The 15,254-nt window shown below is 48.3% G+C and overlaps 1 protein-coding gene across 18 annotated transcripts in view; it reads right to left on the bottom strand.

Moving 5' to 3' along the window:
* The window catches only part of Fak (protein tyrosine kinase 2 Fak), a 216,925-nt gene that overhangs the window by 81,914 nt on the left and 119,757 nt on the right, over positions 1–15,254 (bottom strand). Inside the window, exon 1 of one of the 18 annotated variants that reach the window (XM_071693187.1) lies at positions 6,452–9,043. The exons of 9 other annotated variants lie outside the window; for them this stretch is intronic. In XM_071693187.1, coding sequence (XP_071549288.1) covers positions 6,452–8,769 — 2,318 coding nt within the window. In that variant the 5' untranslated portion in view covers positions 8,770–9,043. Of the gene's footprint in view, positions 1–6,451; positions 9,044–15,254 lie in introns of those variants that run through there. 8 more of the 18 variants (XM_071693189.1, XM_071693188.1, XM_071693192.1 and 5 more) reach the window with 8 other exon arrangements.

Consider the following 15,254-nt stretch of genomic DNA (forward strand, 5'->3'; position numbering starts at 1 on the left):
TCCTATAACATGACCTGCACCAGTACAGTACTGGTCCTATAACGACCTTCACCAGTACAGTACTGGTCCTGTAAATTGACCTGCACCAGTGCAGTACTGGTCCTGTAACATGACCTGCACCAGTACAGTACTGGTTCTCTAACATGACCTGCACCAGTACAGTACTGGTCCTGTAAATTGACCTGCACCAGTGCAGTACTGGTCCTGTAACATGACCTGCACCAGTACAGTACTGGTTCTCTAACATGACCTGCACCAGTATAGTATACTAATACTTGCATTCAAAGCTACAGTATAGAATGCAAGAAACAAATATAAATATTCAATTTCGTATAAACCTGATTAAACAAACCTAATATATTCGTTGAGAAGCAGGTTAGGTTAGTTGGTCTTCAGTATTATCACAGGTTTCTGTAACCTTTATCTTTAGTCTACATTTGGAATACGCTGGACATCGTAATGATAAACCTATCATCATCAAAAGCATCTGGTCTTTCACTAGTTAATGACTTTACAAAGGTGATATAACCAATCATACACAGGGACATACACGGGGTATACCTGCCACTATGCAATACATCAACATTAATCATAACCAGTTACCTTCCACACAATATGATATACGTTCATAAGAACACACACAAAAAAAAAAATAAAAGGAAACTCAGAAAACACATTCGAATCTCTTAAAGTTCGTATCTGATCATGTGTACAGGTAACGGTGATGTGTGCCAAGCAGGAGGAGGCAGGATAAGAGCCGGTATTGTGATGCTTACAACCAAGAACTACCCAAGACACCCCACCAACCACAGAGATGCACAACTCTAATCTTAAACGGAATCTTCCCTGACTCCTGTAAAGACCAACAAAAGACCTAAATTGTCCTAGAAACCACGAACATACACTATATTATACAGAAACCACGAACATACACATTATACAGAAACCACGAACATACACTATATTATACAGAAACCACGAACATACACATTATACAGAAACCACGAACATACACTATATTATACAGAAACCACGAACATACACATTATACAGAAACCACGAACTTACACTATATTATACAGAAACCACGAACATACACATTATACAGAAACCACGAACTTACACTCTGCTATACAGAAACCACGAACATACACTCTGCTATACAGAAACCACGGTAAAACACTACAATGTCAAAATATCAATAAAATACACTCGGGTTATTGACATCGAAACACATCCAGGATATATAAGCTCTACAACACCGGATATTGATCAGCACTACTACATTAACGTCTACTGAACACAAAAACCCAGGAACCATACGAGTGACCTGGTAGCATTTACAGTCAACATATACAGTAAACACACACACACAAGAAGAATCCGCGGTACACCACTAGAATGACATGGTCAACTGGAACCCGTTCTTACATCACTACGGTCACCACAAAACCACTATAAAAGTCTAAAATACACACGGATCAAATTGGTGTCCTGTAATACAAGGTGTCAAAAACTATTAAATACAGTCACAGCAAAACAAGAAACAAAACCAAAGCTACTCATGAAGACACATAGGCACCCTCCCTGGAGAACACATCTGGCCTAGTCTTCGCAGGTCTTCTAACCCCCACGGCTCGGGCGGGGTCCAAGCTGCTGGTATGGCTGACTGACTGATTCATGCCGGTATCACCGGCAAGTTCATCATGCACCCCATGCTCATCCTGTGAGCGGTAGCGCAAAAGGTAACGTTGCTTGACCAGGCTGGTGGAGGCGGCGGCCCGCACATCACCCACAGTCTGGTCGGTCTGGTACACATGGTTGATACTTCTCCAAAGCCTTCTTAAATTCCTCTGATACTTACCCCACAGCCTATTCACACATCATAACAAAGATCAGCATCTCCCTCACCAAACAAGAATTTACTTACAGACAAACAGAGGAGACATAAGCGAAACCCCTGAAATATAACAAAGCCCGACTACTTTTGACAAACATAACAGAAGCTTTCCTTCCTGGAAGTCCCAAACAAACAACGCCACTTTCGCACAGTCCAAACAAACCAAGACCCTTCCATGCAAGACACTCAAAACAAACGAAGAGGGGTCTCTCTTCAACTCAAACAAACTAAGCCTTTCCCTTCATCAAAAAGAAAAAAAACAACTGGCACGTGGCTACTATAACCCAATATGCACCTAAACAAATCATGACGCCCAATAACCAGTCTAACAAACCGCAGTTTTATAGCACGTCATCGTAAGGTGTCCAATCTCTTGTAGGAGGGTAGAGAAGACGTCTGCAGGAGATGGGGGACGCGGCCGCCTCCCACCAACTTGTGAATGAAAGGTGTGCGCGGGCGGCCAGCGAGAGCCGTCACCATTGGTGGAGACGTGAACCAATCACCGGGCCGCCAGCTGTAGTCCCTTATCTGCCTCCTTCGCCGAGGTGTCTGGTCATGAATAGCGACACAGCTGATATGCACGTACACACCTGCTATACTCACAAACTTCTGGCTTTCGTGTCACGAATTTGGTACCGTGCGTGTGGTAATCTATAGCGGCAAATGATGTAATGAAGCCAAGGTTACCTGACCTGGACAGCTGAGACACGGTCTGTCGGTGCCTGTGTACTCTGTGTCTATGGGTTCGCCACTATCACTTCATGCCACGTCTGTTTATCTTTGTGTTCACAGTGTTGCCCTCTCGTAAATACTGCCACTTTCCCTCAGCACTTAACCATTTCCCTCCACTGTAAAAGATCTACCAAATACCCTTCACTTTTCTGAAGTCATTTTTCTCTAGTCAAAATCACCTGAAACTTACTGGAGTATAACCACATATACCCCAGCCGGCACATTACTCCTCTCTAACATCTGGTCATATCTGCCAACATATAAACAAACACTGACACTGACGCTATCAGCAACACGCTGGGACATACCCTAACATAGTTAGTCATACTCCAATATCTTCGTCAACTACAACATACCCAAGCAGCCCCGTCAACGGCAACGTACGGGGACACCCTCGTCAACTACCACACACCACAACATCCCCGTTAAGTACACCACAGGGGAAGTGTAGCAGCAGAAGACAGGGGGAAGCCAACAGGAGGCCATGATCATGAGAGCCGTGCCATGTTTACAACCCAGTTGATGATGACCACTCACCAGCAACCAACCAGCTCGTCACAAACTCAAGGGGGGGTAGGGGGGTAATGTACAGTATGCGGCAGGGTGTGCGGAAGTGTACTACACCCCAGGAGACGACCCATTTTCCCTCATCACGACCATAATGACTGGAGTACAGCATTATCTTACCTGTTTATCCACGTCGTGTACCTTACCTGTACCTGCATGTTTAGCCTACCATACCTGTGCCTACACGTCTAGTGTACCATACCTGTACCTCTATGTCTATTACTGCACCTTCCCTCTGTCTTCATCTACAAAGTGCAACTTACCTGCACCTCTCCAACTACACTGTACCTTCCGTGTACCTGTACGTGCGTCTACACTGTACCTCATGAGTGTACCGCCAGTCAGCTTACCTGAAAGGAAGAAATCACAGTATTACAAATGTTTCATATGATGATGATGATGACGGTTGATCTGAGTCGCTGACTGGTGACTTTCTGAACGAGAGAGAGAGAGAGAGAGAGAGAGAGAGAGAGAGAGAGAGAGAGAGAGAGAGAGAGAGAGAGAGAGAGAGAGAGAGAGTTTTTATTGCAGTGACGTTATGTTTACATTTTAGATTACAATATTTATCATGGAAGTATGTATGAGAGGAGTACCTACTTACCTACCTACCTATCTACATACTTACTTACCTACATACCTACCCACCTACCTACAGACTTACCTATCTGCACACCTACCCACGTACCTACTTACCTACATACATACCTACCTACCTACGACGAGATGTAGCTTTTGCTGGCGTTATGTACAGTGATGTTAGTGAGAGTATGGTGATGATCACGTATGTGTGAGATGTGGTGGTAGCGGACGCAGGTGTAGCCGTGGGTCGTGGAGGACGTTAGTGTGGCAGCGCTGGATCATACTTTCTGTGATGTATGGAATCCCTAGGCAAGGGGGCGCGGGGAGCTGGGGTCGCTGGGGAGGCTTACGAGACTTGGGGAGGCCAGGGAGAGGTGCAGACGGGGGAGGAGGAGAAGGGCGCTGGAGAGATGGTAGAGAGAGACGTGATAATGACAGACGAGGGTTAGTAGAGATTATGGGATCCTGAGGAGGGTGGTCCACGGACGTGTTAGAGGGCCTCTCTCTCTCTCTCTCTCTCTCTCTCTCTCTCTCTCTCTCTCTCTCTCTCTCTCTCTCTCTCTCTGTATTGTTGCGCCTCAAGACAATAACATTCCTGGAGTTATCACCATGGTTCATCTCTCGTCTTGAGTCAGGGGGAAGGTGTTGTATCATGTGCGGTGGAGGATCCTAGTGGTAGCATTGCACAGGGAGTTCTAGTGGCTGAACTGTGGAGGGGGTTCTGGTGGTTGGATTGTAGAGGGGGTTCTGGTGGTAGGGTTGTGCAGAGGGTTGTTGTAGTGGCAGAGTTGTGCAGGGGGTTGAGTAAGACTATATTACGTAACAATTCAGGACTGGCGCGTATTTCTCAGCACACCTCTTACTTGATGAGTTACACAGCTGCTCTCTGTCATGCTCATCACACAGCTGTCAATGTACGGCTGGTTCATCTGGAGATGAACCATATATGAATTTTTTTTTTCTAAATGCCTCTCATTACAGTGTTTACTGTACGGCTCTCGTATATTTGTGTCTGATATCTTTTTTTTCCGTGCACTTCAAGCTAAACTTGAGGATTTTAATGACTCTTTCTTCCTTACTTCTGGGATGCAAGACATTATTTCTGATGTCATTTTCTTCGTTTTGTCATGACGTATACTGTTCCTGCGTTTTCAACCTCCCATGTTGGTTCATACGTGCGACTCCTTCCATCTTGCTCGTGAAGCGTTTCTGAATTTTCTCTCAACTTTTTTTTCACTTGCAAATCACTTGCCTGGTGACCGACCACACGACGTGAGAGTCTTCAGCTTGGATTCTTATGTCTTCATTAAAACTTCCATCCTAATCTTTCTCCCTCTCGTTCTACAAGTTCTCATCATCACACTACTCATTATCTGATGGCTTCATTCCACTCACTACCTTAGCAATATATTTCCTTGACTCATCTCTGTCCACTACGGTAACACGTACACCTCTCACGTTTTCTTTGATTTTGTACATCTTTTTCTGTTGGGTCTGTTTACTACCGTATTACTATTACTACTACTGTTAACTGCTCTATAACTTAATTGCTCAAATTATCTTCGTTAAATTCCACGAGTAGGTTCTCTTCTGCCCATCTGAAAACTGTTGAGAGAGAGAGAGAGAGAGAGAGAGAGAGAGAGAGAGAGAGAGAGAGAGAGAGAGAGAGAGAGAGAGAGAGAGAGAGAGAGAGAGGGGGGGTAGTAAATCTACACAACATCCAGCAAGAACCCGTTACACTTGGCTGTTTAAAATATGTGAGGTCAACATGGAGGGGAGATGGGAGGGGGTTCAACTCCAGGCCAGACCCCAGCATTTAGAGGTTCACAGCATCAGTATTTACATACAAAAGTTCAATATATCAGAAGCACTAGTGATAAACTCCTCCACCTGGGGAGGTATAACATCTACACACACACACACACACACACACACACACACACACACACACACACACACACACACACATTTTGAACCTATCTATAGCAGACACGAACCTAGGCCCTGTAATCCCAATCACTAATTAAATCACTTCGGTTTTTAATACAATCACAGAATAATTTCCATTCTTTCCTGTGTTCCTCTGTCCCGACCACAGTGGTGGTGAAGTGTACACCAGCGACAACCAGTAACTTAGCGAGGCAGCATCTGGACCAGACGACTGAACCTCCGAGGAAAAGGCCTCACTTACCTCCTTCCTCTCCTCATATCTTTAAGTAATATTACAGGAGGGGAGGATATCCAACCTCTCGCTTCCGCCCCTCTTACGACGCTTTTTACAACACACAGGAGACACGTGGACTGCGGCCCCTACCCCATACATAATCATTATATATTCTCAACTATACTTCTGAAGGGAAAGGGTGTGTGCCCCCACCCCCTCTCAGGTGGACATACAGTAGTGGTCCCTGTGGGTGACTTGGTGCTGTCTGTCAGATCACGAACTACAAGCTCAACACAGTGAAAGGCAGTAGTGCTCCCTCCTAAAAAAAACAACACAAAAAAAGAAAAAAGTACCGGTACCTTACAATACTGTAACTTTCCCAACAGATACATCAAGTTCTGGTTGGACTAAATCTGGTTATATCTTTTTTCCTACCGTAACCTAACTACTGATGCCTCTACCACAGTCCACCACATGAGCAGAAAGTGGCGCCAGTCGACATACGTTACCTGTGTGGCGGTCTGTGTGGAGTCTTGGGTGAGCTGGTGGCCAGGGGAGGCTCCTCAGTGCCGACATATGTACAAATGTACACTGACGGCCTCTCCACGGCGACGGAGGATGTGCGCGCGTGTGTGCACTTCTGTACACCTTGCCAACAGTCCCCTTGGGAGGTACGCACATGTGTGTCTTCGGGGATGTCTGTGACGCCATCAGAAGTGTTGAGGGCGAGGATCAGTTGTGGCGGGAGGGAGTGCGTCGGCTGCAGGAGTGAGGGGGCAGGGTCGTGTGTGAGGGGTGTCGTCTCCAGCACTCCCGGCCCTGACTGAGACCTCTGTAAGACCTGGTGATGCACGGCTGGTGGGGCAAGGCTGGGACCAGCTCTCCTCCGCTGGGACCGTGCTGCCGACTCTGTCCCAGCCGACCCTGCTTCATGTGCCTCATTCACGGAGAGGGGCGGGCGATGGCAGGGGATACTGTGTCCCTCGGCCCCAGAAGGAGTCTTCCCTCTGGCAAGCACAGGAGGTTCCTCTGACCCTCCCCTGCAGCTCAGCGTTGGTCTTGTGGCAGTTCCAGCGGCACTCCTGACCTCCACCTGGCCATAGAGAGGGTTGTCCACCACGAGCGCCCAGGCTGACCTGCCCAGGTGATGCTGGAAGGTGGTGGTGGTAGCGGCGGGTGCGCTCCGCAGGGCAGAAGTCCCCAGCATGGGGAAGCTAACACGCTGCTGCCGCGATGACCTGCCACGTATGCGGCCACTTCTGGGGGCTGGACCACGTGAAATGACACTACAACCCACTACTGTAGGTGGAGGTGCTCCTGGTTGTGGGTGTGAGGGTGGTGGTTGTGGAAGCCCTGGTTGTGGGCGTGAGGCTGGTGGTTGTAGAGACTCTGGTTGTGGGTGTGAGCCTGCTAGTTGTGCAGCCACAGGTTGTGGGAGTGAGCCTGGTGGTTGTGGAGGCACTGGTTGTGAGTGTGGAGACCTCAATCTCTGCATCATCCCAGCAAGCCGCATCTTCTTCCACAGAACCTGCTGGAAATCATCGTCCAAGTATATCCCTGGAACAGCGAGCTTCGACTGATGTTCCAGGATATCAGTGTTACGAGTACCGCCTCCGCCTGCCTGGAAGGGTCCAGCCTGGAGTACAGAGGTTACTGGAAAGGAATCCGATCTCTTGTGACTTGGTGCCTGGAGTTCCAGAGCACCACGTCGACTACCCTGAGAGATTTTGCTCCATGCGTAGAGGGGAACTCCAGGATGCAACCTCGTAACAGCTTCTGGCGACGCGTCTGCCAGCGGGAGTCTGATGTGTCCAACTTCTTTCGAGCTGGAAACAACATTTTCTGACCTGACTTTCTCCTGCAGACGCTGTTCTCTGCTGCTTTCTTTTATCATCTCCCTCCATCCCATTTTGCGCGCTATATCAGCGCCATCCACACACAGGGTGAGGACGTGCTGCGCGGCACCGCCCCGGCTCACCAGGCGGGATACAGTCCGGGCCACGGCATCTCCTGCTGCTGGAGCCGCCCCAGCTCCGGCTACAGCAGGGGAAGCCACAGCACTCTTGCAGGAGTCCAGCTTGGGCTGGATCCTACAGCTCCTCTTGGGCTTCGGAGGCGCTAATTTAGGTCGGGGGAACCCAGCCCTGGCAGATGGCGGCCTCCCGAGCACAGCTGATGGACGATGTCGCGTCCCGGCTGACGCCTGTGTCCTGACGCCTTCTCGCAAGGTCATGTCAGCACCTGGTTGTCCTGCCCTGCCACGATCATCAGCTGGCTGTCGTGCATCACCAGCTGGTCGTGTTACTTGCCCACCTGCCTGTGTTACAACACTAGCTGGTCGTGTTACTGTTCCACCTGCCTGTGTTACAACACTAGCAGGTCGTGTTACTGTTCCACCTGCCTGTGATACAACACTAGGTTTTTGTGTTACTGGCCCACCTGCCTGTGTTACAACACCAGGTGGTCGTGTTACTGGCCCACCTGCCTGTGTTACAACACCAGGTTTTTGTGTAACTGGCCCACCTGCCTGTGTTACAACACCAGCTGGTCGTGTTACTGGCCCACCTGCTTGTGTTACAGCACCAGCTGGGTGTGTTACTGGCCCACCTGCCTGCTTTACGGTGCCAGATGATCCTGTTACTGGCCTACTTGCCTGGGTTACCACACCATATGGCCATGTTACTGGTCCACTTGCCTGTGTTACAACACCAGGTGGTCGTGTTATCGGCCGACCTGCCTCTCTCAGAGAGATGAACGGTAACGTTACGGTGCCGTTAGCCTGGGTTACAGGAACACACAGCTGTAGTAACGGTCCAGCTGCATCCATTACAGCAGCTAATGAGAGTCTGGCCGCGACGGGCAGGTACGTTACAGGCCTTGTGGTCTGCTGTTATCGTGGACCCCCAGGCCTGTGTGAGGCGTGGTGTGGCCCACCTACCCTCCACAGGTGGTGGCGCCTCACTCGACACTCGTGTGATGGCGGCTGGCGCGTAGCACAAACATCGGCGTTGGTCGGACGCCACACATGACGGACGGATGGATGCCTCACGAGTCTGTTTACGGATGGAAGGTGAAGCCCGGGTTACCTGGGGACGACTCAAAGTTGAACTGGATTGATGGACGGCGGTGTGGCTGCAGGCACAGCTGAGCGACGAGGATGGTGGAAAGCTGACGAAATTACGTGTGAGAGTTGATGTCAGAGTGATGACTGGTAGTTGAGGGAGGCCTGGAGGAAATATAGCATAGATGAAGTCAGACAAGACACTGGTGAGGGACGGGGTTGGCTGAGGAGCGGGAGGCGGCAGGAGAGGAAGTGCACGGCCGGGAGCCCCAGCCTCCCTCACCTTACCGAACCGGCGACGTGCTGTGCTGGAGGCAGGTGTGAGAGGAAAGGGGCAGGTGAGGGTGGTGAGGGGACGTATGAGGTGTCAGGGATGTAGGAGGAAGGTGAGGGTAATGATGGAGGCGAGTGAGGAGATGGAAGGAGAGGGTTGCAGGGAGCAGGTGGTACATACCTCAGACCACTGCTACTACAACACAAGACACGACGGCCTCTACAACACCCGCATACAACCCGTGGCAGACCACAACACCACCACACCACAGGGCGTAAGTAAAGAGTAACACCAACACATTAGCATGTCCAGGAGGCTGGACAGTTCACTATGTATACATTTCTGTGTCAAGTATTGCCACACACGTGGGACTGTGTTCCAGCGACAAACGTTTTACTGTCAACGTGAGGATTCAGATCTCATGCGACACAGACGACAGCCTTACGGTACGCCTTCTCAGGCTACACCACAGTCATCAACACAACAACGGGTTGACCACTACACTTGGTTAAAGTCGAGGTATCACACCACAGTGGCCTGTCCTTCTCACGTCCGGTGTAGCGAACCTACGACAATCACTGCTACACCCACCTCACACCACTGCCAGTGTCACACGTTCCTTGTTAACATACAATGCATGTATGTAAATATGTATGTAAATATAGGTAGGTGTGTGTAGCCAGGTGCTCTGGCGATCAATGAAGAGGCAGAAACATGGGTTGGCTGCCAAAAGCGACCCGACCTTGTGCCTCCCGAGTCATCCTTCCTTGTGGTGAACCTGCAGCCCAGAGCTATGTAAACAACACACCCTCCACTCTGGCTAGTGGGCTACCCACCTCCCCACACTCTACTACCAGCCACACACTCGCACCCTCACTACTAGCACACACCACCACCATCACTGACGACCAACTCACACCGTCACACAAACACTTCATCAACCACAACAATACGTCAAGTGTCTGTTGCTAACAGGCCACGAAAACAATCCATCTATGTTAACAACTCCTTGTCCTTTATCAGGCATAAGAACAGTAATAATGAGGATAAATCATTACAAAATTATCAAATACACGAAGAATCATTTACTACACGAGAAACAAACTAAGAGATAAACTGGTGCGCAACCAACCCTACAAACAACATCACAGAGAAGATAGGGAGGCGATGATCAAAGATGTGATGCTGTGGCGACACACTTGATCACTTGCCCGGGAGTTGAGGCAGACTTGGCCGCCGTGGAGGGCCACCATCCCATTTACCAAACAATACATCCTTAACAATGACACCTTCCACTCACTTCCTACACTTGATACATACACCAAGTAGCATCACTATCGACTCTTCACTCGCTGTACATATAAACACCAGCTCACAAATTCGCCATTTTTCTGGACTATATTTTTTTCATATTTTCTTCGTAGTCGGTTCACAACATCGAGTCATATTCTGGTTATGCGAATTCCCCGCATCTGGCAGGAGAGTTTCCACACTTCATTCTCAATAACAAACATTCTTTCACATTCCACTGTTTTCCATTTTGAAAATAGTCTTTTCACAACACTTCAAGTCCGGAGAAACATGTACAAGATACATATGTTACTTCATCATATATATATATATATATATATATATATATATATATATATATATATATATATATATAATTTGCACTGAACACCTTGGGAGTTTGGGCAACAATTTGTAACGTAAGAATACGTTACAGAAGCCTGAAGTGCCAGGCAGACCCGGCTCTCAGCACACACTACCAACACTGACACCCAATATCTGTAAGAACACATCAGCAACACCTACATACACACACACATACACATGTACACACACACACACACACACAGAGCCGGCCGTGTACACACCTTGTCCGGGCCAGAGCACTGAGTTTGGTCGTGTACCAGAGTTTTTCGTGCGCTCCCTCGGTGGGGGTTGGCCCTGTGTATATCGTTCGGGGAGCCTGAGATGGGGAGGGAACACTGGGGAATGGTTATTAGCATGAGGGGGTGTGGGGGTGGCAGGTGAGATGCTGGTACGATGGTGGTGGTGGTAATGATGAGAGAGAGAGAGAGAGAGAGAGAGAGAGAGAGAGAGAGAGAGAGAGAGAGAGAGAGAGAGAGAGAGAGAGAGAGAGAGAGAGAGAGAGAATACATTCACAAACAGAATGACAAAACAACACAACAAAGACGGAAAACAGCAACAGACATACTGAGTGAGGCAGGGATACAGCCTAAGACACAGACAGCAACAGGTACAGACAGGGAGGAAAAGAGCGTCTGCCAGACAGTCAAGGTCTTCACAAAGACAGGAAGGAAGAAACAAAGACAGAAAAAAACAACAGACAAATACAGGGAGGGAGGGAGGAAGACACAGACAGACACAGCTGAGGAGGGAGACACATTGTATTGATCAAGATCACACCAGCCAGACAGGAAGTACTGAGCTACGGAGGAAGATGGGTGGGTCGGGGGGGGGGGGGGGGGGGGCTCCTGGAGGGAGAAATTGGGGGGGGGGGGGGGTTCTGGTGGTACCTTGTGGAGGAGGGAGGGAGGGAGGGAGGGGGGGAAGGGGTCCTTTGTCGGGGTTGGGGGGGTTCAGGAATGTCTTGCAGGCCACACCTGTCTTAATTATGGCCACTCTTATTATACTCTCCTTATCACCTTCCTCTCTCCTGTGTGTGTGTGTGTGTGTGTGTGTGTGTGTGAACGTATCTTTATTTAAATGTTCTTAAGTTCATGACTCTATCGACACACTCATTCTACCTACTTATCTCTCTCTCTCTCTCTCTCTCTCTCTCTCTCTCTCTCTCTCTCTCTCTCTCTCTCTCTCTCTCTCTCTCTTCATCTATAAAACATCATAAACACAGCTGAATTTTTTCAGGTCGTCAGTAAGACCAGATCTTGAACTCCCTCAACTAATCTGCGAGCCAGATAACACTGTATTTCCCCATACTACGGCGTATTGCATTTCACATTCAAATTTTTTCTTTCAAAAGTGTACTGAAACAAGTGATCGTTTAACTGCAACTAAATAACAAACATTGATAGAAGATGTAATATCACTATAAAATAATATAATAATAATAATAATAATAATAATAATAACATATATAACTACCTGTTGGCACACCTGTCATAATAATGCAGTCAATAAACATAATGATACATCAATGTAAACAACGTTAAGATACACTTGAGGCAAGAACTCCTCACGTGCCATCCCTGTGTCGCTGGGGATGACACTTGAGGCAAGAACTCCTCCTTCCTGTGTCGCCCAGGAAATTAACCGCACATTCTTACAAAAATACATGGACTCTCCTCTAGTACAGCACTATCTTCCCTCTGAATCACATCACATTTGGTCACGTGATCATCATAATGATGACACCACAACCAACAGGTAATCTTACAAACATTAAATGTGTTTGTCCAAATTTCCCGTCTCTCTCTCGAGGTGTGCTGTGAACACTGAACATAAACACAAGAGTTCCCTCACAGGAAATACGGAGACGATCCAGTGTTACCCAGCGACCGCAGATAATCCGGGGAGGTCCACAAGGCTGGGTCTGAGAACCTCTCCTGTTTGTCCTCCTCATGTTCACCAGCTCTACGTACACTGGCTCCAGACACGGAGGTATACAGTACACAGAAGCTGTCATCACCACCACTGGCCCCTTGAGGTGAGACTCCTCCATATTCTACTGCCTAGTATGTATCTTGCAGGAGATCCTCAAAATTCAGAGCCTTGTTTTCTTGCAGAAATATAATACGTATTAAGCAAAATATTACTCTATATTACGTATTAAGCAAAATATTGCTCTATATTACGTATTAAGCAAAATATTGCTCTATCTTAATTCGGGGAATTTCTTTCAGACTAATAATAAGAGGACACTGACCTGCCAGAACAACGTCCTCTCATTACAGCCACAGTTTCCTGGACCGCAAGTGTACAGTTAAACTTTCCTTTCATCTGCTGTTTGGGTGTGAGGTGTGCCTTATACTGCCTCATCCCAGGGTATGGCAATGAGGTACAACTCAATCCTCACAACCACAAGGCAACACGCCTCCTACCTCATCGTTCTCACACCTGATTCGTCCCAAGTAATAAACAACGGAGATATCTGTGTGTCTGGCATGCCCATGATGATGTGTGTTACAGGGAGACATGACTGCCCCCGCGTTACCACATCTCATAAACCTTGTGTATATATACTATGGCAAGTAGATATCAATAGCTACTTTCCCTACTGCAGTACAAGCAACATTTTCACTCCCCTGCAACAGATGGTGACAATGACCTGTATTAAGGATGATGGACACCAGAGACACGGTGGCCACTGCTTCATGACAAACCCAAGACCTACATCATCATACCACGTGGGGTCTGCCATACAGGTCCCCACACTGTGAGGGTGAGGCAGGAAGGGTCGAAACACAAGAGGATCGATCTGGTCGAGGGGTGAGACCTGGTATCCCGGGGACCTGGCAGGTTAGGTTTCTAAGAAGAAAATGTAAAAACCACGGTCGAAGTTAGACCTGAAGAAAGACCACTCGTGACGACTGGGAATGAAGATGGTAAACACACATTTATATGAACAAAAACAAGAAAATTGTAAAGAACTTGGAATAGATCTAAAAATAAATATGACCAGACACAAAAACCCGAGAGAAAACGTTGGAGAACTGGGACTAAGAGAAAACACAGTATACAAGCGTGAACGACATGGAAGAGTTAATATATGTACCAAAACCAGAGAGAACGTGGTCGAGGACGAGAAAACGTAGTCGAGGACGAGAGAGAACGTGGTCGACGACGAGAAAGAACTGAAAGTCGGTTAAATAACAAGAGAAGGGAGAAGCTGCTGGTGATTATGTGGGGCAGGTCTGCCGGTGTATATACCTGAGCACTACATAATTGTATGTATACCTGACTGACGGGTGTTTACAGGGGCCACAAACACCTGGCTTACACGTACCTACACCACCCAGGATGTTTGTGCTTTGACCTGACCTCACAGCACACTAACACACTTACCTAGAATTAAAAAAAGAACGCTGCCATAAGTTGTTCCACGCTGCAGACACCAACCGACCAACATGAAAAGGTTATTGGTGTTGTGAGCTGCAGTCAAGACGCTAACAAGGTCATGTGCTGTTTCATGAATGACTGGAACTGCCTATGCATGATGGTACAACCCTCAGCATGATGGTACGACCCTCAGCATGATGGTACGACCCTCAGCATGATGGTACGACCCTGAGCATGATGGTACCCTCAGCATGATGGTACGACCCTGAGCATGATGGTATGACCCTCAGCATGATGGTACGTCCCTCAGCATGATGGTACGACCCTCAGCATGATGGTACGACCCTGAGCATGATGGTATGACCCTCAGCATGATGGTACGACCCTCAGCATGATGGTACGACCCTCAGCATGATGGTACGACCCTCAGCATGATGGTACAACCCTCAGCATGATGGTACGACCCTCAGCATGATGGTACGACCCTCAGCATGATGGTAGGACCCTCAGCATGATGGTACGTCCCTCAGCATGATGGTACGACCCTGAGCATGATGGTATGACCCTCAGCATGATGGTACGACCCTCAGCATGATGGTATGACCCTCAGCATGATGGTACGACCCCTGAGCATGATGGTACGACCCCTGAGCATGATGGTATGACCCTCAGCATGATGGTAGGACCCTCAGCATGATGGTACGACCCCTCAGCATGATGGTACGACCCTCAGCATGATGGTACGACCCTCAGCATGATGGTAGGACCCTCAGCATGATGGTAGGACCCTCAGCATGATGGTACGACCCTCAGCATGATGGTACGACCCTCAGCATGATGGTACGACCCTCAGCATGATGGTACGACCCTCAGCATGATGGTAGGACCCTCAGCATGATGGTACGACCCTCAGCATGATGGTACGACCCTCAGC

This window comes from Panulirus ornatus, chromosome 55 (genome assembly GCF_036320965.1).
Source record: "Panulirus ornatus isolate Po-2019 chromosome 55, ASM3632096v1, whole genome shotgun sequence".
Lineage (NCBI taxonomy): Eukaryota > Metazoa > Arthropoda > Malacostraca > Decapoda > Palinuridae > Panulirus > Panulirus ornatus.